This window comes from Hemicordylus capensis, chromosome 4, assembly GCF_027244095.1.
Source record: "Hemicordylus capensis ecotype Gifberg chromosome 4, rHemCap1.1.pri, whole genome shotgun sequence".
Lineage (NCBI taxonomy): Eukaryota > Metazoa > Chordata > Lepidosauria > Squamata > Cordylidae > Hemicordylus > Hemicordylus capensis.
The window spans coordinates 154,862,057-154,889,726 of record NC_069660.1 but is presented as its reverse complement, the minus strand read 5'-3'; the positions used below and the strand labels follow the sequence as shown (position 1 = coordinate 154,889,726).

Here is a 27,670-nt window from a genome sequence, read left to right as displayed (position 1 = left end):
AAAGTGAGGAAAATTTCAAAATGGCTTAGGCCCAAACTACCATAGAGATTGCCTCCTCTCATTACTGTCCCCAAGATCTATTAAGATCTGAATTACTGTCCCTAATATCAATTCAGTGATCCACAGAAATTCCCTACTGAATACTAGGCTTACTTAAGCCTAGTTTTCAGTGAGGTAGTAAATTGGCTTCTAGGTTGTACCACTTCAGGCAATGCAAGTGTGGTGTCTCATATGATTGAATGCTCCTCCATTAAAAAAGGAAGCTGTACATTAAAACAAACAAACCTGCCAGTGCTTGAATTACAGGAGGCCTGGATGGGGTCTGGCCCTCTTAGCTACTGTCTTTTAGCAGGCTAGAGAGTGTGTGGGGAGAAAGATTTGGCTAAAACTGGGGGTTGCAATATGTTTCATATAGGGCTCCCTATCTCTTTGAAAATTTGATCACTGGAAACAAGGATGGAAGGGACAAGGGGTTCCATATGGAGCCCTAAATTAATTCCATATATGGAGGAGCGTTCAGTCCTGTATGCAACCCATCCTCCCCACAGTCTGAAGTAGTAGAGCCCAGAGATGATGGGCTTATCATCTCTGTAAAGTAGGCCAAGATGATACCGTCTATGCAGAAGCTTCAGAGAGCAAGATTTCTTTTATTTTAGATTGTAATCCCTTTGAGATGGAAATGTGTGTTTATTTGTAGATGTAAACTACTTTGAGAACTTTTGTTGAAAAGCAGTATATAGACATTCATAGTACTGTAGTAGTATGAAGAGAAGTGTTCTTGGTAGCTCCCCACCCCCTTCATTATGGAACTTCCTCCCAAGTCCCAATGCAGACTCATTAAAATCCAAGTCTGAGCAGGGTTTGGAAGCAATGTGAGACTACATCTTTGGGCTGGGCTTTGGGCCTCCAATTAAATTGGACCAAGGAAGGGCAAGGAAATTTTGCTTATGTTTTTCTTTTAATTAGACAGCATTTGATTTCCTCGTGCTAGGGTTTATTTCTCTTGTTAACTGCTTAGAGCAATGATCTTCACTATTTTTCAAGCAGGAATGCTCTATCTATCTATCTATCAATCATATTTTATACGGCCTGATATGTACATCTCTAGGCAGTGTTTGGCAAAAAATCTTCAGTGTGAGAGCCATTTCTGACTGTGCTGACCCTGACTTGTACTGCACTTTTCTAAGTGCCAGGAGGGCCATTTTAAGAGAAATGGAGCCTTGTTGAATCCCAGTGTCATCTTGGAAGGCATGCATGGAGCAGTTGGAAGAGTAGTCCTTCCCAGCGCTCTCCCCATAGAGTTCTAATACATGCTTTGCAAGATGGTGCCAGGGCTTTGTTTCCCCTACAGGAATCCCACCAGCAGTGGACAAAGCACAGCACAGATGGGAATGATTGCTTTGTGGTGCTAGGGGAACTGTGCAGAGTATTTGACTTTGGCCAACACTTTGCACAGCCTAATAAACAATGAGCCAGGGAGCTGCACTTGGGGTCACGGAGAAACCCCATTGGCTCCCAGGCCTTGCAAGGGAGAACAATGACTTAGAGCCTTTGGGATGGGGTAGGTGAAAGAAAGGGCATTTATCATCTTCTATCCACAATTTAAGTGGTGTAGTCCCAGGAAGTCTTTGCCACATGGTTCTTCTGAATCAGATTGACCTCATGTCAGAAAAATGGATCTTGGAGGAGCAGCAGGAGGTAGAGTAAATATTTTTATCTCAATCCGCAGGCCTGGATGGGAAGTGGTGCTGGGGCTGAGATATAGTGGTTTGCCTACTGTCAGATGAGAGATTTTAGCCAGGGACTGACATCTTTGTAATTAATCCTTGAAAACCTGCCCATGGGGATGCGTCCTGGCACCCAGAGGATTGCCTGGGCGGCGGAGGTGCTGGATTGGCTGGGTAGTGGGTGCTCATGCACGGCAGGAGGCCGTTGAGCTGCTGCCAGGGGAAATGGCGGCTGGGCCACCAGGAAGAGGAGGAGGCGGGCCGGAGGGGACACCGTGGGCGGGGGGGGGAGCAGGCCAGGTGGGTGTCAGAGACGCCCATTGGAAGACAGAGTCAAGGAGAAGGGGCTGAAGGTGGGGGGAAGAGTTGAACTAGGGGCGCAGACGCTATGCACCCAGTCAGCTAGTTCTGATTTATAACACTTAGCCAATATGATATACCAGCGGTGGGACTCTCCGGCCGCATTTGGACATCACATGAAACTGGAGTTACACGTGGCTGGGGCTCATATAACTGCATGTCCGAATGCATGAAACTGCAGTTTGGACCCTAATTCAAACTGACGACTCACTCACCAAACTCCAGTTCGAACCCTCACCAGTTTGAACCCTCAGTTTGAAGTGAGGTTCACTATTCAGGCCTCTGGTTTGTAGCTGCCTGCATTATGACCAAATGCAGAACTGGAGGCAGCCTTCTCTGGAACTGGAGTTGAGGGAAAGAAGCTCCTCCCTCTCTCCATCCTGATCGGCTGCAGCGGCTGTCAATCATTCAAAGGAGGAAGCCCGGCAGCCCTCTCTCCCTCCTCTCTGCAGTCTCACAGGGTCTCCTGGCAGGGGAGAAGCAGAACTGGGGGTCCCAGTTCTGTGTTATGTCTGAATTCGGCCTTGGTTTCTTACTAACTCCTCATAACTTCAGTGGCCTTGCCAGACTCACTCACCTCCACATTCACAAGTTTCCACTCTAAAATATTATTCTCATCCTCACCAATGAGAACTTTCTTTTGAATCCAGTTCTGCATGGCCTGTATCTTCATAATGTGTTTCACAGCCCACTCTTCTCTCCATATTTTGTGACGTGCATTGTCCACCCACTATAATAGTCACACTTTATTACATTAATCATCAGCAGATTCTATCGTGTCTTAGCTCTCAATTGTATCATATTCGATTGCTAAGACATTTAAAGAGGCCCAAATTGTACAACCAAGTTTTTATTTAAGCACCTGGATGGTTAAAGTGTGATCACTCATGCCCTGTGTAGTGGACTATATCCTAGTCTATGTGTGTGCCTTTTAAACAAATGATTTGAGATATTTTGGGTATGTGAATATGGCACATGTGCCTTTTGAAACAGATTGTGTATGGATTGTTCTTGTTTTTGCAGGGTTGTTCAAGTATACTGTTATTAAATGACCTGTGTTCGCTGTGTGTTTAAATATTGCTCAAACCAGTACCACTAATTATAGTGCCCCTATTTTTTTTAAATTAGTTACCAGTTAATTGGGAAGGTAGGACATGAATGTGCTGGGCAAGATCTGGGCAAGATCTCGAATTAGGCTTTTTACTATTTCGTTTCTAGTGTGGAGGACAGTAAGCAAGACTTGCACATGTATTTTCAGACTTTTAAGTCTCCTTTCCAGTAGGCTTATGAGATCACTTGGCATTCTGTGTGTGTCCATGTCCCATCAACTTTGTAATGCCTGGACCAATATGAACCAAATTGGGTACAGTTGTAGGGACACACAGGGACACCTCAACAGCATAGTTTGTGATGATGTCATCCACCCCAATCCAAGATGGTGGAAGTGTAAACTTTGGAGGTGCAAGCAGGCTAACTTGTAACTGGTTAACTGATTTGAACCAAATTTGCTACAGCTGTAGGGACACATAAGGATGCCCCTAATGGTGTGGTGTATGATTTTATCATCCACTCCAATTCAAAATGTCAGCCGTGCGAACATCTGAGGAGCAAGCGGTCTAATTTGTGGACTACCTAATCCATTTGAACCAAATTGGGTACAGTTGCAGTGATTGACACACAGGGACACCACAATGGCATAGTTTGTGATGATGTCATCCATCCTGATTAAAGATGGCGGACACATAAACTTTGGAGGCGCAAGTGGGCTAACTTGTGAGCCGCTTAACTGATTTGAACCAAATTTGCTACAGCTGTAGGGACACATAGGGACACCTCAACGGTGTAGTTTGTGATGATGTCATCCACCCCAATCCAAGATGGTGGACGTGTAGACTTTGGAGGCACATGTATACTAACTTGACTATCTAACCGATTTGAACCAAATTTGGTACAGTTGTAGTGAGTGACACACAGGGACACTTTAGTGGTGTAGTGTGTAATGATGTCATCCACGCCAATCCAAGATGGCAAACGCATGAACATTTGAGGTGCAAGAGATCTAACTGTGGACCTCAATTTGAACCAAATGTAGTCCAGTTCTAGAGACAGTGAAAGGAAAGTAGGCTGATTAGTTCTTACTAGAATAACTTGTCATATCTTTCTCTCCATTTTCTTCCATTCTTCACCATCTTCTCCCTTCCTCTTTTCTATCAGGCCCATCTAAGTACAAAGGTCTGAAAAATAAACTGAAAAGAGACTACAGCTATAGGAATACAACCTACCTGCCTTTGCTGAGCCCTGCTCATGCTGAACTCAAAACAATTCTCTAAAATGCCTAATCACTATCTCTGCTGACTACCATGATTATTACAGTACAGAACTTACTTTTTCTTCTCAGTATTTGGTAGCTGAGGTGGAGATTTGGTGTCCCAGCCCTCTTTCTGTAAGGCATGGCTATGGCTCTTTATGGCAATTCTGGAAAACGGCAGCTTTTTGTATACTATTGAATATGAATAATGGCACATATATTCTGTCTCTGGTTATTTGGAACAAACTCATGTAGCTGATTTGCACAGGGGTTCCATATGAATTGTCTTAAGTTTCTTGACATGTTTTGCTTCCAAGGTTAAGTTCTGGTGTCTCTCTCCCTCTCTCTCCAGTGTTAAATGTGAAAACTGTTGTGGTGCTCTAGAAACATCATTTAGTTTTGTTGTTGCTGTACTGTATTTTATGTAGCTTTATTGTTATAAAGTGAGACTAGTCAGGTTAGTACCTGCCATGTGTCATGATGAAATGGCCAACACCGTTTCCCACTGTGCAATCTGGCATGTGTGTGTTTGTTGTCGTTAGCACAAGCATGAAACACTAAAGCCAAGGGCTAGATGGCTTCTGGGAGTTTTGCAAGCGCACTGTCTGTAAACATGTATACAAGCACATTAATGAGGGAGCTTGACTATACTTTATGGCTGCTGGCTCTGCTCATTTAGAACCCCAAAGGATGCCTTCCCAGAAATCAGCCTAGAGACAGGGAGAAGAGGGCTAGAAAGGACAAAAGCATTAGCCCATTCCTCACTTTTCTCTATCATTCTGGGAAGGAGTGTCCAAACCAAATTCATAGCAGTAGCTTCTTGCCAAAAGGAAGGGGTTATGTTTGTAGTTGCTGTCTGGGGTGGCAGGTGGGGTTATCTTTCAGTGGGTTTTTTTAAGTTGTCAATCTTCCTTAGCAATTGGAGGGAGAGGAGCAGGAAAGATTGGCATCTTCAGAAATATAGGAAGATCACCACCACCACCACCCCCGCCACACACACACGTCCTTCCCAGCTGGCAGCAATGACATGACCCTGTCAAGGAGCTACTGCTTTGAATTTGGCACTCTCCTGCCTGGGGTGACAGGAAAAGTGAGGGGAAATCTATAATTTCAGTTAGGATTGTAGGTTTAGGGAGCTCAGGCTTAGCACAGCTTGGGAGCTTCAGGATAGTGCCTGGTAGGGATGTACACAGAACTGGTTTGGAGGCCCTTTATGGGCCTCCAAACCGGTTTGAATGGCCGGTTCGGCTGGTTCGACAGTGGGGGTGCAGCTTTAAAGACGGGGAAGGATGCACTTATTCCCCCCCCCCACATTTCTCCCGCCGGCACTTGGTTCCTTAAACATCTCCCTTGGTGGCAGCGTACCTCCCTGCCGCCCCCTTCGCTATGTTTACTGGAAGTACCCGGAAATAGTGGATGCGCCTGTGCGTGTGCACACATGCGCACGATGTGCAGGGACTGTGGTGTCACAACACAGGAAGTATGGAAGCACACCTGTGACCCACAGTGACCCTGTTGTAGGGTTTAATATGGAAAGTGCCCTTGTGGAGAAGGGACAGATCCTGCCATCTCTTGATAAACTGTTCAGTGCATGATTGTTACCATCTTTCCCATGTGTCTTCGAAATATATTTCAAATGCCTTTATTGATATTAGTCTCAATAATTCCCTTCCAAGACTCAGAAAGATACTGAGAATGGATGCTGGGAAAAGGGGGTGGTTTAAACTTTAGAATGGGAGAGAAGGCTGGGAATCTGGAACTTTCCCTTTTGGCATCTGTCCTTGAGATCTAGTTTCTGGAGACAATGAGAAGGAGACGAGAAACCAAACATTTCTGTTCAGACTCTGAAACATGGCAGCCCTCCTTTCAGAGGTTTTAAAAAAGTATTTTCTGCCTGTTGAGACAGTTGTAGAAGTCCTTCAGGCTTCTAAACAGATAAAACTGATTGCTCTGTTTTGGAGTTGTCATAAGGCATGGTCAACCTCAATTAAATCAAACGCCTGCCTCCCTCTTTATAATTCCAGCTTCATCAACAAAAAATATTGTAACTGTTCAGGGGGCAACTCCCCCGCCTTCACCCCCACAGCAAGGTCAGAAAAACAACACCACACGGGGTGGTAATTCAGTTATTTACAGTGCACAATATCATGGTGATCAATGCCTTTCATACTATGCAACTTAGCACTTGCGTTTCAGCCCCAAAAGTGAGCAAGAGGAATCTCTGTTACATGTTTATGTTACATGAGTATTTATTTTCATGGCAGAAAGCATCTACTTACAATAATATTTGTGGCAGAAGGTTGTAAATAAAGGAAAAGTTCAGGGGCATCATTTAAAGAGGGGAGGTGGGGCAGACCACATTGCGATTAATTCTTCACATATGTTCCTGGTTATTATGAATCAGCCACAACAAATGCATTGCGTTTTCCATTTAATATTGGCCTTTGAACCTTACTGTGGAATCGTGCCCACTTTTGGTGAAATCTCTTTCTGCTTTCCCTACTGAAACATGGTATGGCACCCTGGGTCGGTCCTGGGCTGAGGAACCTAGGTGCCTGCCACAGCTGTTAGTTTTTAAAACCATCTAGGCACCAGTCTATATACGCACATAAAAACAGCTAGTGTTACGCACCAAGAATATAAGGGCTGCATTTCTGGATCAGACCAAATGTTCTAGGCCAGGGATGGGGAACCTTGGCACTCCTGCAGATGTTGGCCTACAATTCCCATAATCCCTAGCTATTGGCCTCTGTGGCTGGGGATTATGGGAGTTGTAGTCCAAAAACAGCTGGAGTGCCAAGGTTCCCCACCCCTGTAGGCTATACTCCAGCAGAGGCCCGCTAGATGCTCCTAGGAAACAAAGCATCAGGTCATAATGGAGATAGCCATCCCCTGTTGCTTGTCTCCCTTGCCTGATACTCTGAGGTATGTTGCCCTGAGCATGATGCTTCCATTTATTAGTCATGGCTAAGAATCGATGACAGTCCTATCCACTGTGAGCAGTTTGCTCTGCTCCTTGACTTGTCTTTCACAGATAATAATGCCCAAGAGTGGATCCAAGATGAGCTTTTAAGCACACTGTGCTGGAGTCCTCCCTCACAGATGCCCTAGATCAGGGGTGGGGAAACTTGGCCCTCCAGCTGTTGTTGAACTACAACTCCCATCATCCCCAGCCACAATTATGGCTGGGGATGGTGGGAGTTATAATTCAAAAACAGCTGGAGGGCCAAGGTTCCCCACCCCTGCCCTAGATGGACCCATTTCTCAGTGCTGCAGTGCTACCTTCCACTGAGCTGACTTGACATTTTTAATGGGGTAGCTGTCTCATACAAGTCCAAGACTGGCCAGTTCGTATATATGTATGTGTGTGTTTGATACTGAAGGATGGTAGTATTGGGCAAATCACTGGAGAGCCTTGTCCTTCCCTAGCATTCAGTGTCAACCACTTATGTGCCCTCCTCTCAGGAGAAGGATAACGTAGAGAAGAAAAAAGAGGTGAAAGTGTGAGAGTCTGAAATGTTAGTCACAGGATTAGAGGATCTGGGAAGCTGGCAAATACATCCTTTTGGCTTGATTGTGGAACTTCTATTTAAAAGATGTCTGTTGCAACAAATAGTCAGAGTGGTGGTGGTTGATTTTAATAAGGAAAGCAGCATGGGGTGGGGGGGGGAACCACACACACACACACACACACACACACACACACACACACACACCCATATACCAGGCTCCCAGTCCACATCAGGCCCCACTGCAGCTGCTTTTTGTGGAGAAAAGAGACACTTCTGATTGAAAGCCCATCTCTCATTGATGGGTTTAATGTATGTGTTGTTTGACTTATAGTTTCAATTAAGAAACAATGAGTGCAAAGTTTAGTGCTGGATCAGCATTAATATCACTGATCAGTACTCAATGCCCAACATGCTGAGTGATTCGTTCTTGATTATCAAATGTCATGCTGGGGTGATTTTGCTGAGTGAAAATGGCTTGCTTGTTGTGTCGTAGTGGCAGGTGAGCTTTTTACTTTTTTCACACACACACACACACACACACACACACACACACACACCTTTTTCTTTTTTCTTTTTTTGCTGCTGTTCTCTGTGATTGTTAGTGGCAACAGTGAAACCCAGCAGTGGGCTTTGGCTGCCTGCCGATTCCCTCCCGAATGCACTAGGAAATGAGATACTACATCTATCATAGCATCATTTCTGGTGCATTCCGGGAACAAAATGGTAACCAGACAGAACTGGTCTCTAGGAAGCTCTCCAGTACTCCTAGTGGTGCTGCTGCTGCTGCTGTCACTCACAAGGGCACAGTGCTGGGGAAAAGTTTTAAAAAACAAAACTCATCTACTGCCACTAAATGTAAGTTGCCCTCCATAAAAACCAGCTGCTTTCACCTTCCAGCCATATAAGCCTAATTTTTTCTACCTATGTGGCAAAGAATCTGAGGGTCCATTTTTGGAGTACCCCGAGCAAATATACTTAATGAATGCTTTAATGGGCTAGTGTTAGATGATAAAGATGGTTGTTTTATATGCAAGGTTGTATGTCCTATAAAAAAAATCAAAATCAAAATTCTGCCGCAAGAAAGACTGAATTTTGCAGCCTCTATAAATTACGAACATTCTGCAAAAGTATATATATTTCTTTATTCTGCAATTGTTTTAATACTTTGACCAAATTTAGGCCTTTTGTTTAACTTTCACATTTGATATGCCTTTTGCTTGTAAGTTTATATATTTGTTTGCAGTGTGTGATATATTTGTTTGCAGTGAAGTATAATTGAACATTGTGATATTGGAATGATATGTGATTCAAGTATTCATAGCACAATTTTGTGTTTCACGTCTGAAAACCAGCTCGATTCCCATTTTCAAAGGGAGAAGGCAAATACAAAATATAGCAATGTGCTTTCTTTCTTGAAGACAAAGTTGTTTGAGTGAAAGTTGGTGTGCACACCATTTCAGCATTAGTTTTCAAACCAAAAAAACCACAGTTTTTTAAAATGCTCAATACTTCTAAAGCTATGCCTCACTAAGTGCATAATTTATTTGCCTTTGCTAGTCATGGGAAGAAGTTTAAGTCTTGTATTCTTAACCCTGGAAATCCTGTTAATCAAATTCCCAGCTTTTGAGATATCACCTGCCATTCCCCCCACCACATACACTTTCAAAGATATCTTCACAACCATGAGAGCTAGAAACTTGCTTAAAACAACGATTCCTTCCCACAAGCTGAGATTTTTAGGAAGCTGGATTTTGCTGCTAATACCACAACTTCCCATTTTTGTGTATGCTCCCATAGAATTGCAACCCACACACAGCCCTGCTTGTGTGGATTTTTTGGCAAGAGTTTTCAGCAGAGACAGCCTGACAAGAACCTCAGCCACAGCCATCTTTCTGGTTAACCTAATGATGGATGGACTAACTATACCTTTCAATTCGCCCCTTTCAAATTTGTCATAATAAACAGCAGGAGAAGAGGGGGAACAAATCTTTTGCCACAGCCTCTTTGGATGATGTGAAATAGTTTCTCCTGTCTTGGTATCCTAGGAAACAGAACTCTTGCTTCTGAAGACAGCCAGGTTTTATCCGACTGTATACTGTGGAGAGGGAAATAATAATAAGAAGAAATAAAGGTGGTTAATTGCCCAGCAAGGGAGTCATAGCCAAGAGCTGTGCTGGCCTGTAATTAGGTGAATTAGTAGAACAATGACCCAATTTCCTCGGGTTTCTGGACGACTGAACAAAATTCAAAGGGCTGCATCCTATCTCTGCTTGTCTCTCTTTGCTTCTGTCTATGTGCTCTTCTCATGTCTTGGAGGTCTAGCCTCCTCTAATTTTTCAGAAGCACTCTGTTGGTAGTCTATACATCCTGTCAGGGTTACACCTGGAAATCAGTTGAGGCAATGGTGGTCAGGCATTTCTTTCACCAGAACAAACTTGGGAGGAGTCTGTCACCCTTTCTGTCTCACGAGGAGCTGGTAGCTGTCAGTCAGAACTCTCTGAATGACAGCCTCTAGTCTAGACTACCACAATGCTCTCTCTGTTGCACTGCCTTTATACACTGTTCAGAAGCTTCAGCTGGCATACAGTGTGCCACCCCATCTCCTAAAGAAAACAGGCTTCCAGGAGCACATTGTACCAATGATCCGATATCTGTGCTAGCTCTCTGTCCTCTTCTGCAGGCACAATTCAAGGTGTTGGATATAATTAGAACTGAACGGTGTTGGGCTGCTTTTTGTTGCTTTTTAGTTTGCACTTTCATTATTAGTTGAAAAGCATCTCCATGTTCTGGTGTGCTTTTGACTGCCTCCTTGAAGCAGTGTCTGTTTCCATTCTGGATGCTAGAAGAAAGGGTACAAAAGCCCCAGAGAGTGATTTTTCAGGCTCCAGGGACTGTACATTCCTGAGCTATCCCACAGAACAAAGCTCAGGGAAGTTCCCGAGTGTTGGGACTAAAAGGACTGTGTAATCCCTGAACTCTTTTGACAAAAGTTGGTGAAGTCCCTGACCTGACTGAACTAAAGCTTAGGCAGAGCTCCTTTATACACTTTCTCTAACCCCCGCCCCCAACAACCTATTTGACTGATAACAGGCCTACCCTAGCCTGGCTCCACAACCTGCCTATAGCCACATGGACTGGGGGAAGAGTTGTGTGAAGGGACGCTGCCTAAACTTTAGACAGGAGGATACACTTTCTTGATCAGAAAAGCTCTAGGAGAGGCTTTGGCAAATTGTATTTGGATCTAGGAGCTAGCCCCGCAAATCAGTAACCGGATAGTAGACACAATGTACCAGACTTAGTGATGGACATTGTAGAGGAGGGAGCTAAATAGATTTATCTTTATCCCCTTTACAAGTAATTGAACAGAAACAGGGAGGTCTGGGACAATTATTATTTTATTAAATACCTCTGAATACCCCTGTCTAGGCTCCATAGTTGAATTACTAGGCATCATGGTTCCTTGGCACCTGGGATTGGTCAAGCCCTGCTCTGAAATGTATCCCATTAGACTTCTGAGATCTGCCCATAGTGCTCTCTTAATGGGTGCCATTTACGTCTCGGGTTCAGCCAGCAAGGGCATAAAAGGAGGACATTCTTGGTAAGCAATTCCCAGTGATGGAGCCAATGTAGATGTGTCAGACTTGACGGTGACATTTCACAACAACCCTGTGATGTAGGTTAGGTTGAAAGAGAGAAATTACCTTGCTCAAGATGAGTTGATGAGCTACATAGTTGCATGGGGATTTGGGCATTGGTACCCATATCCAAACCTTACTCTAGTTACTGTCAGGCCTGGCTCCTGGGCAGCTGAGGGTAGGGAGTGGGTGGGCAAGTGGCCTCTAGTCAACAAAATCATGTCTTCTGGTTGCTTAGACCAGAGGTTCCCAACCATTTTAAACAACTGTGCCCCTTCTGTCACAAACTTTCCTTGGGTACCCCATAACGACTGTGTGTGTGTAAGCACACACACATTTATATGTTTACTCTCATTGGAATTAATAGGACAAGTAAACTTAATAATAATAAATAATAATAATAATAATAATAATAATAATAATTTGATTTCTATACCGCACTTCCAAAAATGGCTCAGGGCAGTTTACACAGAGAAATAACAAACAAATAAGATGGGACCCTGTCCCCAAAGGGCTCACAATCTAAAAAGAAACGCAAGATAGATACCAGGAACAGTCCCCAGTGAGCACTACCTTGACCCCCAGTGAGGCACTACCTTGACGTGGTTGTGGGGCTTGTCTGTTCTGTGGGGCTTGTGTGCTCTGATGAAGGTGAGAGCTATGCCAGAGGTCCAACCATACTGGGGCTTGTGTGCTCTGTGGGGCTTGTGTGCTCTGATGAAGGTGAGAGCTATGCCAGAGGTCCAACCATACTGGACAGGTCTCACCAGAGGAGCCAGACAAAGAGTGCCTCTCCCATCAACAATATGGTGAGACGTAACTTTAATAAATCTATACCGGATTGGTCGTCGCCCGGGTCAACAAGGACCGCGGCAGGTGCTATAGTCCCTGGACATCTGGTGGCAAGTGGGCTACAGGACTCAGGATCTTCAGTTGAGCAACCAGGGCTGGAGACAGCAAAGTTACTGGAAGAAACGTCGCTTAACCGAAAAAAATATACAAAAAATGCCAACAAGGAAATAATGATCTGCTATTACAAGTCTTGTCCAACTAGAAGAGGTTATTTTAAAAGAATGTACCAAATTTGGAAAGAGAAGCATCCAGATACAGAAATAACAGAACAAAGGCTAGCAGACCAGAGAAGATTCATAATAAGAAATAAAGTATTCACAGGAGTTGAGCTGGAAGAACTGCAAAGAGCAACACAGGCTCAAGATATGGAAGAAGAATTACCACCAACTGAAGCAGTTGCTCAGGCGCAGATGGAGGAGGTGTTGGAAATAGAGGATACCACTGTTGCTGAACTGTTTCAAAATCAAAACCAGGCAACCTCCCCTTTGCCTTCACCTCAAAAACCCAAATGCTGTTTAACAGAAAAGCAACAAGAACTAAAGCAAAAAATAACTGAGCACATGAACCAAACAACCACCAGGGTTCGACTTCCCGCTCTAAAAACAGTTGCCAAAAAAAAAACTTGCTCAGGCATTAAAAGATGTCAATGCTGCACTTACAGAAATAACAACCAATAATTTGCAAGAAACAAACCAACTAATGTACAGTGCAGCAACAATAACAACACAAGAGCTCGGATATAAGATCAGTGGACCTGTAAAAAAAGAAAGCAGTACATCACCTAAATGGAAGATTCGATTAGAAAATAAAATTGCCAGGCTTAGATCAGATGCTAGTAAATTGAAAGATATGAAAGACAAGAAGCTGAAGAATGAAAACACCACACAGTATCTGATCCAAAAATACCACCTAGATTCAAGGAAAATTGGAGAAGTCCTGGAAATAATAAAGCAGCAAATAACAGCAGTGTCAAAGAAGATTAGCAGATATGAAGCCAGAATTACACAACACAGGCAGAATCTCCAATTCCAGTCGAATCAGAGACGTTTCTACCAAAGCATAGAAGGAGAAACTGCAAGAAACGTAGAAACACCAAATAAAGAAGAAACAGTGCAATTCTGAGGGAAATTATGGGACAATCCATTAGATTATAATAAAAAAGCAGGCTGGATGAAAGAGGTCAAAAAATGTAACCAACATATGCAAGATCTAATAATAACACCACAATTAATAAGTGAAAGAGCAAAGAAAATTAAAAATTGGACTGCGCCAGGCGACGATGAACTGCATGGCTTCTGGCTTAAACACCTAACAAGCCTTCATAAACAACTATCAAAACAGTTCAATCACATTATGAAAGGTGGTGATATTGAACAATGACTAACAACTGGGAAAACTCATCTCATTATGAAAGACCCAGCAAAAGGTGCAGTTCCAAGTAATTATAGACCGATAACCTGCCTGCCAACCATGTTCAAATTATTAACTGGAATAATAGCAGATGAAGTGATGCAACACTTATTAACTAACAAACAGCTTCCAGTTGAACAGAAAGGAAATTGCCCGAACACCAGAGGCACAAAAGACCAGCTGCTGATTGACAAAATGATTTTAGAAAATTGCAAGAGAAGAAAAACAAATCTAAGTGTTGCATGGATTGCCTACAAGAAAGCCTTCGATTCATTGCCTCACACATGGATACTAAAATGTTTAGAAACAACTGGTGTCAAAAAAAACATTCAGATATTTATTAAAAAAGCGATGAGCATGTGGAGTACACAGTTAACAATCAATGGTGAGGCACTTGGACAGGTTAGCATTAGAAGAGGCATTTTCCGAGGGGACTCACTATCCCCTCTGTTGTTTGTAATGGCCATGACCCCACTTTCACAAATACTAAACAAAACAGGCCTCGGATACCCAACATCTAAAACATCAAGTAAAATCAACCATCTGCTGTACATGGACGATCTGAAGTTGTATGGAAAGTCCCAGTCAGAAATTGAATCACTGCTAAACACTGTCCGTATATTCAGTAGTGATATAGCAATGGAGTTTGGACTAGACAAGTGTGCTGCATTAATAATGAAAAGAGGAAAAATAACAAAAACAGAAGGAATAGAACTGCCCAATGGAAGCAACATCAAGAACCTGGAAGAGAAAAAACCTTACAAATACTTGGGCATTCTCCAGGCTGATAACATTGCACACACTGAAGTTAAAAGAAAAATTGGAAGTGAATACATCAGGAGAGTTAGAAAAATCCTCAAGTCCAAACTCACTGGCGGGAACATCATACAAGCCATAAACACCTGGGCTATACCTGTTATCAGATACACTGCAGGAATAATAGACTGGACCCAGGCAGAGCTAGAGACACTAGATCGTAAGACCAGGAAAATCATGACCATCAATCATGCTCTGCACCCCGGCAGTGATGTAGATAGGCTCTACCTCCCTCGCAGCTCAGGTGGAAGAGGAATGCTGCAAGTCCATCAAACAGTAGAGGAGGAGAAAAGAGGCCTTGAAGAATATATCAAGGACAGTGAAGAAGATGCACTTAAAATGGTCAAGAACGAGAAACTATTCAACACCAATGAAAGAAAGCAGGCCTACAAGAAAGAACAAGTCAAGAACCGAGCAGAAAAATGGAAAAAGAAGCCCCTGCATGGTCAATATTTGCACAATATAAGTGGAAAATCAGACATCACCAAGACCTGGCAATGGCTTAAGAACGGCAACTTGAAGAAAGAAACAGAGGGTTTAATACTGGCTGCACAAGAACAGGCACTAAGAACCAATGCAATAAGAGCAAAAGTCGAAAAATCAACCACAAACAGCAAGTGAAGCCTTTGTAAAGAAGCAGATGAAACCGTGGACCACCTAATCAGCTGTTGTGAAAAGATCGCACAGACTGACTACAAACAAAGGCATGACAAAGTAGCAGGGATGATACACTGGAACATCTGCAAAAAATACAAGCTACCTGTAGCCAAAAATTGGTGGGACCATAAAATTGAAAAAGTTGTTGAAAAGGCAGATGTAAAAATATTATGGGACTTCCGACTCCAAACAGACAAACATCTGCCACACAATACACCAGATATCACTGTAGTCGAGAAGAAAGAAAAACAAGTCAAAATAATCGACATAGCCATACCAGGGGATAGCAGAATAGAAGAAAAAGAAATAGAAAAAATCACCAAACACAAAGATTTACAAATTGAAATTGAAAGGCTGTGGCAGAAAAAGACCCAAATAATCCCAGTGGTAATTGGCGCCCTGGGTGCAGTTCCAAAAGACCTCGAAGAGCACCTCAACACCATAGGGGCCACAGAAATCACCATCAGCCAATTACAAAAAGCAGCTTTACTGGGAACAGCCTATATTCTGCGACGATATCTATAACAATTGACAATAAAATTCAGCCATCCCAGGTCCTTGGGAAGGACTCGATGTCTGGATAAAACAAACCAGTCAATAACACCTGTCTGACTGTGTAAACAAGCAATAATAATAATTTGATTTCTATACCGCCCTTCCAAAAATGGCTCAGGGCGGTTTACACAGAGAAATAACAAACAAATAAGATGGGACCCTCTCCCCAAAGGGCTCACAATCTAAAAACAAACGGAAGATAGATACAAGCAACAGTCACTGGAGGTACTGTGTTGGGGGTGGATAGGGCCAGTTACTCTCCCCCTGCTAAATAAAGAGAATCACCACATTAAAAGGTGCCTCTTTGCCAAGTTAGCAGGGGTGATTTGTCCCATTAATTTCAGTAAGACTGCTTATGAGTAATTTAATCCAGATGTAAGCCAGTGATTGGAGTACCCTGTCTCATAACTGTGACATTTAAATTTGTGCACACACACACACACACACTTACACACTTAAGTGTCACAGTTAGAGAAACAGGCTACTCCATTTGCTCGCTCTCATGCACACTGAGTTACTCAGAAGGAGTCTTATTGAAATTACTGGGACAGGTTTACATTAGAGATGTACAAACAGGTTCGATGTCGAGCCGGTTTGACATTGAACCAGTTTGGTTCGACAGTTTGGGGTTAAACTGAACCACCCCCTGTTCGGTCCGACCCTGGACCGACACTAACTGGCCGTTTGGGGGGAGTTGCAAGTGTTTGTTTTGAAAAATAAATATTTTTTTTAGTACTTTCCACCTCTGGGGGGGCTTGCTGAGGCCACGGTGCGAGGGTGTCTGTGGAGGCTTCCCCCCTGCCAACCTTCCGCATGCCAAAATCGCCCAGTTTTTCCCGTTACAGTGGCCATTTTAGAGGTTGCCACGGATGAGCAATGGGCCCCTGCATGGCAGGGTCATAATCCAGGCCATGCAGAGGCCCATGGCTCAACCCACAGCAGCCTCCAAAATGGCCACCACGAGGGAGAACGACTCAGAAAGGGCTGAAGAATGCCCGAACCAGGTGATTTTTAGCATGATGAAGGCCAGCAGTAGGAGGGGAACCTCCACATCCCTCCCTCCCCCCGCCAGCCTCGGAGAAGCCCCCTGGAGGACATAAGTACTTTTAAAAAATGGCCGCGAAGCCCCACCAAACCAAACCAGAGGGTTCAATTGGGGGCAAAACAGAACTGGTCTCGTTCAGGTCCAGTTCAGACTCAAACCAAACTGGGCCAGCTGGTTTTGTGCACACCCCTACTTTATATGCCCTATTTATTTCAATGGGAATAGTCAGTGCTAATTTTCTGAATCCTGTCAGGCTGATGGGAGGAAACGTGCAAAAGTGGTTATAATTTTATAACAAAGTTTATGAACAAAAACATTTTTTTTCCAACATCAGAGAAACAAGGTCACTCATTGTCTTGACAAATCTCTCTCTCTCTCTGTAGGCTAGAATAAGAAAATGTTAATTTGCAATTCTAAAGGCATATGAGCAGCTGAAGTTATTTTGCAAACCAAAGGGAATATAAGAACAGCCCTGCTGGATCAGGCCCAAGGCCCATCCAATCCAGCATCCAGTCCAGCTCATCAGATGCCTCTGACAAGCCCACAGGCAAGAGCTGAGGGCTTTAGGGATGTGCACAAAACCGACTTGCCCACTTTGGTTCGAGTCCGGATTGGTACATTCAGTTTTGTGCACCTCAAACCCCCCCCCTTTTGGTTCAGGGTTCCCCCCCACACACAATTTAAAACATATATAGATATATTTAAAAGAAAAATAACTCACCACCACTTCTCAGGGGGTGGCTTCTCCGAGGCTTTGGGGGAAGTGTGTGTCTCCTGAGGTTTCCCCTCCCCCCACTTGTCTCTTTTACTGTCCAAATTGCCTGGTTCTGGTGGTCTTTGGCCTGTTCTGGGCCTACCCTTAATGGCGGTGGCCATTTTGGAGGCCTCCAAAATGGCCACCGCCATGGAGGGCAGAAGCAGGTGATTTGGGCAGTAATGGAGGCCGGCAGGGGGAGGGGAAACTTCGGAGGGGACCCCCACCCCATGGCCTCGGGGAATCCCCCTGGAGTGGCAGTAGTGAGTTATTTTTCTTTAAAAACATTTTTTTAAACTAGGAACAGGTCGGTGTGGGGGGGGGGTTGGTTCGATATTGAACCAGGAGGGGATTCTGTCCAATATCGAGCCATCGAACCAAACCAGTTTAATGTCGAACAGGTTTGGAATCAAACCTGTTCACACATCCCTAGAGGGCATGCTTTTGTCCCCTTGCAGTTGTTATTTAGAGGCATCTTGCCTCTGAGGCTGGAGGTGGTCTATAGCCCTCAGACTAGCAGCCATTGATACTGTGAATTTGTCTGAGCCCTTCATGAATTTGTCTCAGCCCTTCTTAAAGCCATCCAAGCTAGTGGCCATCACCACATCCTGTGGCAGAGAATTCCATAGATTAATTATGCATTGTGTGAAAAATTACTTCTTTTTGATGGTTTCTTGGCAATCAGTTTCATGAGATGACCCCTGGTTCTAATATTAAGAGAGAGAGAGAGAGAAAACTTTCTCTCTATCAACTTTCTCCACACCATGGATGATTTTAGAGACGTCTATCATGTCTCCTCTCAGTCGTCTTTTTAGCCTACTTTCCAGTAGGCTTATGAGACCACCCGGCATTCTGTGTGTCTGTGTGACCCCCCCCCCATCAACTTCACAATGCCTGGACCAATATGAACCAAATCAGGTACAGTTGTAGGGACACCTCAGTGGTGTAGTTTCTGATGATGTCATTCAAGATGGCAGATGCATAAACTTTTGAGGTGCAAGTGGGCTAACTGGTGAACCGCCTAACCGATTTGAACCAAATTTGCTACAGCTGTAGGGGCAAATAGGAAAACCTCAACAGCATACTTTGTGATGATGTCATTCACCCCAGTTCAAGATGGCAGACGTTTGAACTTTTGAGGAGCAAGTGCACTAATTTGAGGACTGTCTAACTGATTTGAATCAAATTTGCTATAGCTGTAGTGAGTGACACACAGGAAAACCTCAATGGTGTAGTTTGATGTCATCTACCCCAATCTAAGATGGCGGACACATAAACATTTGAGGCGCAAGAGATCTCATTTGCGAACATCAATTTGAACCAAATTTAGTCCAGTTGTAGAGATAGTGAAAAGGAAGTAGGCAGATTAGTTCTTACTAGAACAACTTGCTTGTTTCTAAGCTAAAAAAGCCCCAGGTGTTGTAGCCTTGCCTCATTAGGAAGGTGCTCCAGTCCCCTGCTCATCTTGGTTGCCCTCTTCTATACCTTTTCTAGTTCTACAATGCCCTTCTTAAGATATGGTGACTAGAACTGTACGCAGTACTTCAAATGTGGCCACACCATAGGCATTATAATATTAGCAGTTTTATTTTTAATCACCTTTCTAATGATTCCAACCATGGAATTGGCCTCTTTCACAGCTGCTGCACATTGAGTCGACAATTTCAACGAGCCGTACACCACAATCCTCTCTTGGTCAGTCACCAACAGCTCAGACTTCATCAGTGTATAAGAGCAATTGAGGTTTTTTGTCCCAATATGCATCACTTTACACTTGCTAACATTGAACTGTATTTGCCATTTTGTTGTCCACTGGGAGATCCTTTTGGAGCTCTTTGCAATCTGTTTTGGATTTCACTACCTGAAATAGTTTGGTGTCACCTGCAAATTTGACTACCTTGCGGCTTACTCCAACTTCTGGATCATTTATGAATAAATTTAAAAGCCCCAGTCCCAGTACACATTCCTGCAGGACCCCATTTCTTACTTCCCTCCATTTAAACAACAGACCATTTATACCTACCTTCTGTTTCTCGTCCTTCAACCAGTTACCAATCCACACATGAACCTGTCCCCTTATCTCATGGTTTCTTATTTTTCTCAGAAGTCTTCTCCAGTTGATATAGTATATCTGGACTTTCAAAAAGCTTTCAACGAAGTTTCTCATCAGAGGAGCTTTGTTGAAAGCTTTTTGAAAGTCCAGGTATACTATTTCAACTGGAGCAGCTTTCTCCACACTCCATAGAACTCCAAAATATTAGTGAGGCGAGATTTTCCTTTGCAGAAGCCATGCTAGTTCTCCCTCAGCAGGGCCTGTTCTTCTATATGCTTAACAAATTTATCTTTGAGACTGCTTTTCATCAATTTGCCTCAAACAGATGTTAAGCTAACCGGCCTGTCGTTACCCAGGTCCCTGGGAAGAGTCTTTAACAGATGTTCAGAACACCATCAACCCCTCTTGTGTGTCTCCCTTGTGTGTCTCCAGGCCTGTTACTGGATTATGCATACTGTTCACCCTGAGCATGTGCTGAGTGCAAGACCCCAATCCACTTTGTATACATCTGAGTATGTCCACAGTTCCTGAGCATGTGCAGAGTCATAAACTTGTTTATAAACTTGGTTATAAAATTAAATAGATCCCATTAGCCACTTGTGGAGTGATTATCTTGTCCTTTTATAGAAAGCAAGCAACAATTCAAGAAGTCTCAATTGTTTGTGTCCCCCTCAGTGGTAACTGGCTGCTATTGGTCCCCCACTTTATTTTCTTCTGAATGTGGATCAGGGGGGGGGGGTAGGGGAAGTTATTTTTAAAAAAATCAGCTGCTGTGTTGAAGAAAATGTCTCTTATGCGAATTCTGGGGAACATTTGAAAATAATACAGCAGAAATTCCTCAAAATTCTCCCTATATTCTCCCCTGATAATTTTCGGAGAACATTTTGAGGGCATATTTTCCCCAAGTCTAGCTCTAAGTATCTCCTTGAGCCCTTTAAGTCCCCCTCTTACCCCCTGTTGAAAACTTCGAGATTATAAGATCAGAGAACAAGACAAGAATATCCTCTGGGTGGAAACAGCCTGTAGAAATTCTAACATTTTGAAAGAGCTACAGTTTCAGTGAAGATACATTGATTGTAGATGATGTAGTGTGTATGTGTGTGTGTGCATTTATATATTCCTTTGCTCGTATGTCCTAATAAAGCATGATGTTCTAAACTGTTTGGTTTCAGGTCGCATAAAGCAAATGCTTAAGTCTTCCCTGAATGGGATCCCTCCTCGGCCTCTCCTCACATCTAGTACAATGTGAAGACCTTCATTACATATGATCTATGTTTGCTCAAGTTGCCAACCTAGCTAAGACTAACTGATGCATCTTTTGCCCACCTTCTTTTCGCTCACTTCTCCAGGGTGATCTCTGCAGCTTGTTTATGGGTGTGTGACACTGATGCTTTAAAGGAGCATCTGCCCTTCTAGTTTGAAGAATATTTATCCTGAAAAGTTGTCACTTGTTACCTAGGGAAAGACTCCTACCTTCACAGGGCTGTCTACATGTTAGATTGATTGTGCCCTGCGGGGAGAGTAAATTGATGCCATGAAGAAAAGTCACAGTTTTGAAGAGCAACATCTTGAGTACCGTCTAAAAGCCTGGGATATAATTATACAGTATGGCAAATGGACGGGCTCATCTGTGTTGGCTGGGTGGTGTGAGAGAACCATCTATAGGTTTGTATCATAATAGAGAATACCTGGTGTACAGAGTTGGCTTAATTACAAACTAGTGCTACTACCCTTGAATGTTGCGTTTTAGAACGGTTGTCACCTACCTAAGTGTGCACATAATCATTCTTCAATGGCGATGGTATTTGTTCTTTCTGCTTACTGTCATGGAACATTTGAACCAGAGAGTCATTCTGCTGTCTACCAGTGGAGATGCAAGTGCTCAGAGATGGCTCTAGAAGGTGGCAACTCTTGAATCTGGGCATTTTCTGGGCCACCAAGATATTTAGAAGTTTTGTAAATGACTTCAGGAGGCAGTATTTCTCTCTAAGATAGAACCATCCATTGTTTGGTAAGCAGTTCTTTAAGGAGTGTAGGATAGCAGGTCAGCTTTCTTGAACATCTTCAAGCTTTGAGAACGATGCCATCTGTCAAGTTTCATACTTTGTGTGACTGGTATCTTGTCTGTACAAATTTTTGAGTTCTGGAAGATGGAAAAAAGAGCCTTCTTACAAAAATAAATGGGCTCAAGACATGGGTGAAAAAGTGTGATCGAATATATGGTCCCCAGTTCCTTACTCTTCATTAGCACTTAGTATTAGATAACTAGCCTTTTAAGCGTCTTACCAGGTAGCATCATGCTTTAGTTAGCCTGGCTCATGTAATCAAAGGTCTGTTCCCATTCTGTTGGAGATAATGTGAAGTTGCATATGTGTGTGTTTGTGTGGGTGTGAAGTTGCATATATGTGCCTGCATTCATTTTAAAAGTGAACTTGGTCTGGGTATAGGCCGTCTCAAAAGCAGGGTAGGGATAGGAGAGTAATTAAATATAATATTTGAATAACTGTATATATGTGCAAATCTGTATGTGTGTACACTGTACACAGATTGTACATGTGTTGAACATAACACATGGATGGTGTAGGTGAAATGCTCACACTTTCAGTTTTGTGAAATGCTCACACTTAAAATTGTTGGCTGCTGCAGATCTTAGTATGTGTCTCTATGGAGTATGTGTCTCTATGGAGTAGCTTTCTATATGTGATCTAGCTTGTTATCTAGTTTTGATTCTAATTTTTAATCTCGTTATCTAATTTTTAAGGTGATACAACTTATCTAATTTTCCTAATTCAGTGTTTTGTTTTCCTTTTGCATCTACTTCAGCTTTATATAAGAACATGACTCAGCGAGCCATTTTAGGAACAAAAATATCTATTTTAAGAGCAAAATTATCTATTTCTTTTATTTCTTCTTCTGATTTTGCTTTTTGTATTTTTTGTCTTTATTAAACAAAACAAAACTGGTGAAAGAACCACTACCCCAACATTTCTGCCATTCTCACTTGGCATGGAGCACCCAAGAAGGTCAGGGACAACATGAGAGAATTCTCAGTTTTCATACCCCAACTCCTCTAGGGTAAGGGGATTCACTGATGGTACTTTGCCAAGGGTCCCCAAAGCCCTGGAATCAGCAGTTCAGTTCCTTTCCAGTCATGAAAACAGTATTCGTAGTGCATGCAGAGAAGCAGTTTGGATAATGCCCCCCCCCCCCGCATGCGAGTAGGGAAAAGTACCCAGTTGCGTTGGGAGGGGAAGGACATACACACTCATGGCAAATGTGTGTCATATCACATGTGCAAGGACCGGTGGATAAAATATCAAACTAACCAAGGAGAAGCCAAGAGCTGCTTTTGGCCAACTCTAAATTTCTATTCCTCATCTTCTAGAACTGCCACCAGATATTTATTGATGTGATTTTTATACCTATAATTGATTTTGCAAAAAGCATGCTACAAAAAAGAAAAGGCACATAATGGCAATAACATTGTCAGCAATAGCAATTAAATCCTACAGTCCCACCCACACAAAAAGGCTTATGTGTAAGATAATTTAATATAAGTCCACCATGGACTGTCAAAATAAACAACTTGACTTTGAACTTCTCAGGTTTAGGCCATTCTTATTTATTAACATCTGCATGATTCAGAAAGAGCATCCAATTTTCAAGATACTTGTATTTCTTCTGAAGACCTTGAGCTGTCCACATAAAATCTGTTAAGGTTTATATAACTAGACTGTCTCATAGTGTAACTGAAAGGGTCTGAGCATTTACCTAATATTAGGCTACATATAAATGCACTGCTATCGACAGATGAATTAGAAAACCTTTATAACATATTGACATTTAACAAAATAATATGCACATATTTTCAGTCACCATTTTGCATTAATGTTGGGCATGGGGAAATACTGTATGTGTGGTCTCTTTCACATGTTCCACTAGCTTTTGCTGAAACTCTTGAACATATGTACAGGATCCTCACAGATCTTGTAAAAGAGCCTTCTTCCCTGCATCCTTACCAGCAAACCCTGTTGCCCCTTTCACATAGGCATTGAACCTGCACAGGTTCAAAATTCAGAAATTTTATATTTTATGTCCCTGAGAGAAACACCTAAAGAATTTGTCACGTTTTCCTGGCATGTATCTGCCAAGCTGTCCATGAATTCTCTCTCCAAATCTGTTTTCCAGTTTAACATGTCTCTTGCTTTCTTTTTAAAATATACAATAAGCCACCTAATGGTGCAGTGGGGAAATGACTTGCCTACTAGTGAGCAAGAGGTTGCTGGTTCGAATCCCCGCTGGTATGTTTCCCAGAATATGTTTCCCAGAACACGGGAAACACCTGTATTGGGCAGCAGCGATATAGGAAGGTGCTGAAAGGCATCATCTCACATTGTGTGGAAGGAGGCAATGGTAAACCCCTCCTGTATTCTACCAAAGACAACCATAGGGCTCTGTGGTCGCTAGGAGTCGACACTGACTCGAGGGCACAACTTTTAACCCAGCAATAGTCACCTGACTTTTTAGTGGCTGCATATACGCTTTCTCCTGCTCTCAGTAAGGTGAATTTACAGGCTATTCTGTCTCTTCTCTCCTCTCTTCAGGGCAAGATTTTGGGGTGGAGGGGGAGAATAGCCCTGCAGGGGTCTAATATCAAGGTTCTTAATGAGATGATAAACCTATGGCTGAACTGAACCATTTCAAGGGTTCACTTGATGAAAAACAATATCTCTAGGTAGAAAACTAGATGCCAGGGAGAAGAGTTTTAGCTTAGTCGTCTCTATGACCTGCCAATTTCCTGTATATAGGAATGTATCTGTGTGGGAAGAGCAGTTGCATTCAGTCACACAAGCCTGGAGCGGTGCAGTGCATTCTGGAGACAGATTCTGATTCAATCTAGGCCCCAGTCATGCCTCTCTTTACTTCATTAAAATAACGTGTGGACATTGCAGATATTGGAAGAACAGAAGTTTCATTTGCTCAGCCTTGCATGTTAATTTTTCATGGCTTATACATGTACCCCGATCAATAGCATCTCAAATTATCTGAAGCCAGTTTTTTCCTTCTATGCATTCAGAGGTGCACCTATTCTAATTTTGGAGCCTGGACTTAAAGGCCTTTGGAGGCCCCCCTGCTGCAAGTTAAGCATCGTTTTTTAACATGTAGGTTCTTGAGGGCGCAAACCATACCACCCAGGACAGACTAAAGAGGATTTGGGAGGCCCCAGAGTGTGTGGAGGCCCTGGACTTCGGCCCCGAAGTCCAGGGATAAGAGTGCCTCTGTATGCACTTCTCTCTTGACCCAGAAGGGAAACAGCTATAATACAAATGGTGTCGCCAGAGAACTTCTGGGTACCAATGTAGATCTCTACTTTTCCTATATTTTAAGTAAAATGTTGAGGTAAATGAGGAAATCTGCCTTTGGGTGAAACATTCCAGTCATTCTGAGAGAAGAAAAACAGTTTTCAGACGAGTACAATTTCCCAGAAATTTCTTCACATCTCTGCTATCTATCAAACAGGAATTGTAATGAAATGCCTACCAATGTTATGGAGGCCAGCAAGATAAAGGATTATAATGTAATTTGATCATTAGAAGTGCTGTATAAATAGTGGAAGGGTGAGTGATTTAGTATAGATGTGCATTACTCTTTACAGAGTAGCACAGGCACAAAGACAGGTCTCTGTCCCCAGGACACTAATAATCTAAGGATCAAACTAAATAATGTGCAGAGGATGCATGAACAGTTTTCCACAACCACCATCCCACCCCCTTTTATTTAAAAAAGCAGCATTTGAGGTTGCAGTTTGGAGCCGGAGAGTGGTGGAAAGTAGGAGCTGCTTAACTCTTTCCATTTTTCCCCTTTTGTCTGCTCGAAGTTGACATCTCCATCCATATCCCCTTCAATCTTTTTAGTTATTTTTTTGTGGAAACAAACGTTGCAGAGCCCCTTCATCTGAGTGAGAGTATGGGGTAGGGGAGAGGTGGGTGTAACCCCTCCCTCCTCCACACACCCACACCATGGTCTCAATGACAACCAGCCTTCTATTTTCCTGAGAGGGAAGTTGTCATTGCACATACATGTATTTGGGTCTTCTTTTGGTTTGAGATGAGGGCTTATTCTTCATGTACACACACCCACAAAACCAAATTCCAATTCTGTAGCTGTAAAATATTAGTCAATTCATGCCTGCATGTATTTTCATAATGTGCTCTGTGTCAAAATTCAGATTGTTGAAAAACTTGAAAGGAATGAGATGACATAGGGGAAGACAAGAATGCAGAGATTGGACTTAAGTGGTAAAAGAGGGCCATTTCTGATCTGAAATGGATTAGTCAAGGTACTTTATTGGTGTCAGGGCCAGGCTGTGGGTAACTGTGCCAGAATCTACATCTGAAGAGCTTGGGTGGAGAGCTGGGAAGTTACCTGGAAACTGCTGCTAGGGTACCTGGAGCCTGAAAAAGCAAAAAGCTGAGGGTAGTGCTCTCACAACCCAAAGCAGAAGGCCAAATTTCTAGTCTGGCCAGCCCCAAAACATCACATCACACATTGCATCATGGGCCACAATTGCAGGAGCCCATGATGCATGTCCTGTTCTCTCTTTTGCCTAAATAGGGGTCTGATGTCTAAACACACACACAACCCCACATTAGCACACCAGACTATGAGGCTATTCTCACGATGGGGGGAAACCGTGCTAAAGAAGCCCAGCCTGGTTTCTCCGCATCGTGACAACCAGTGGGCGAGCCCAGTGGTTCTCTGGTGGTTCTCAGCCCACCAAAGTAGCCCTCCTCTTAGCCCAGGTTAGCGGAGCGTGCGCTCAGCTAACCCGGGTTTTCTGATCGTGTGCTGCCACGGCATGGCTCCATGTCATGGCGACACAACGAGGAGACCCCCGCCGGGAGGTTGCAAACATCTCTCCAGGGTGCCCCGCGTGCTCACGTGGGGCATCCTGGAACTTCCAGGGGGTGCATGGCCCCCAATCCCTGCAGCCCCCGCCGGCTCAGTGATAGAGCCGGCAGTCATGTGGGCGGCCAATCTGGCCACCCAGGGCTGAGTGCGGACTAAGCCCGCTTTCTCCGCCTAACCACATCTGGTGCTTCACACCGATTGTGTGAAGCAAAGCGCCTCAGTTTGCCGGCCTCAGACCCCAAGACTCCCAGTACAAACCCTCACATCCCTTGTCCTGGGGATCTGGGCCTATGGTTGAGCTTGCGACTCCTGATGCAACTAGTACAAGGTTGACTGGATCATGCTGAACTGGAAAACGTGAGTCCCAGCTCCAGTGTGTACATTTTAATTGCCACTCAGCTTGATGCTAAGTTTAGACTGAGAAATGGCTGTTGACTCATTGTGGAGGGTAAGGTGCACCAGTTCTGGCTGTCAGGTGCCTGGTGTGCGTACCGCCCCCTCCTGCAGGCAGGCATATGTGCATTGCCCAAGATCTAAGTATAGTAACTTTTTTCTTCTTTGTTTCCAGTATCCTGGCCACCGCAGGGACACATTTCAACACCCATGTGGACCTGCGGACTCTGCGGGCGGTACGAGTGCTCAGACCTCTGAAGCTTGTCTCAGGCATTCCTAGTAAGCATCTGGTTTCTCTCTCTGCCTCCTGCTTTTTTGCAGAACAATACTGGTGTTAACAATGTAGATCTCTAATGTCCATTGTGTGTTTACAGTACTTACACGGTTAAAGGAATTGCTGCAGGAAGTGTGTGTACCACTTCCTGGTTCATATTATCAGGCAGTCTTTGATATTAAATACTGGGAGAAACCAGGGCTGGAATATTTTATAGGGAAATAATTATGCTGCAAGTAATTGCAGTGTAGCAGACAAAAAAGAAAAGAAAGTTGGGCAGGGAGAAATCAAAGTTGTTCCCAGTGGTGTCGCATTTAGAATTGCCATGCCTCCTGGAATTTTGGGTTTCACCCGGATTTTAATCATCTTACCCAGATTTGCCCGGATTTCAGCTTTCATTTAAAAAC

General features: G+C 43.4%; 1 protein-coding gene across 10 annotated transcripts in view; it reads left to right on the top strand.

Annotated features, from left to right (window-relative positions):
• CACNA1E (calcium voltage-gated channel subunit alpha1 E) overlaps positions 1 to 27,670 on the top strand; it is a 673,520-nt gene that overhangs the window by 331,481 nt on the left and 314,369 nt on the right. For all 10 annotated transcript variants that reach the window (XR_008306367.1, XR_008306368.1, XR_008306369.1 and 7 more), the window contains one exon: positions 27,165 to 27,268. Coding sequence is in view for 6 of the 10 variants with exons in the window: in XM_053247018.1 (XP_053102993.1) it covers positions 27,165 to 27,268 (104 nt within the window). In the remaining 4 variants the exon portion in view is untranslated. The remainder of the gene's footprint in view (positions 1 to 27,164; positions 27,269 to 27,670) is intronic.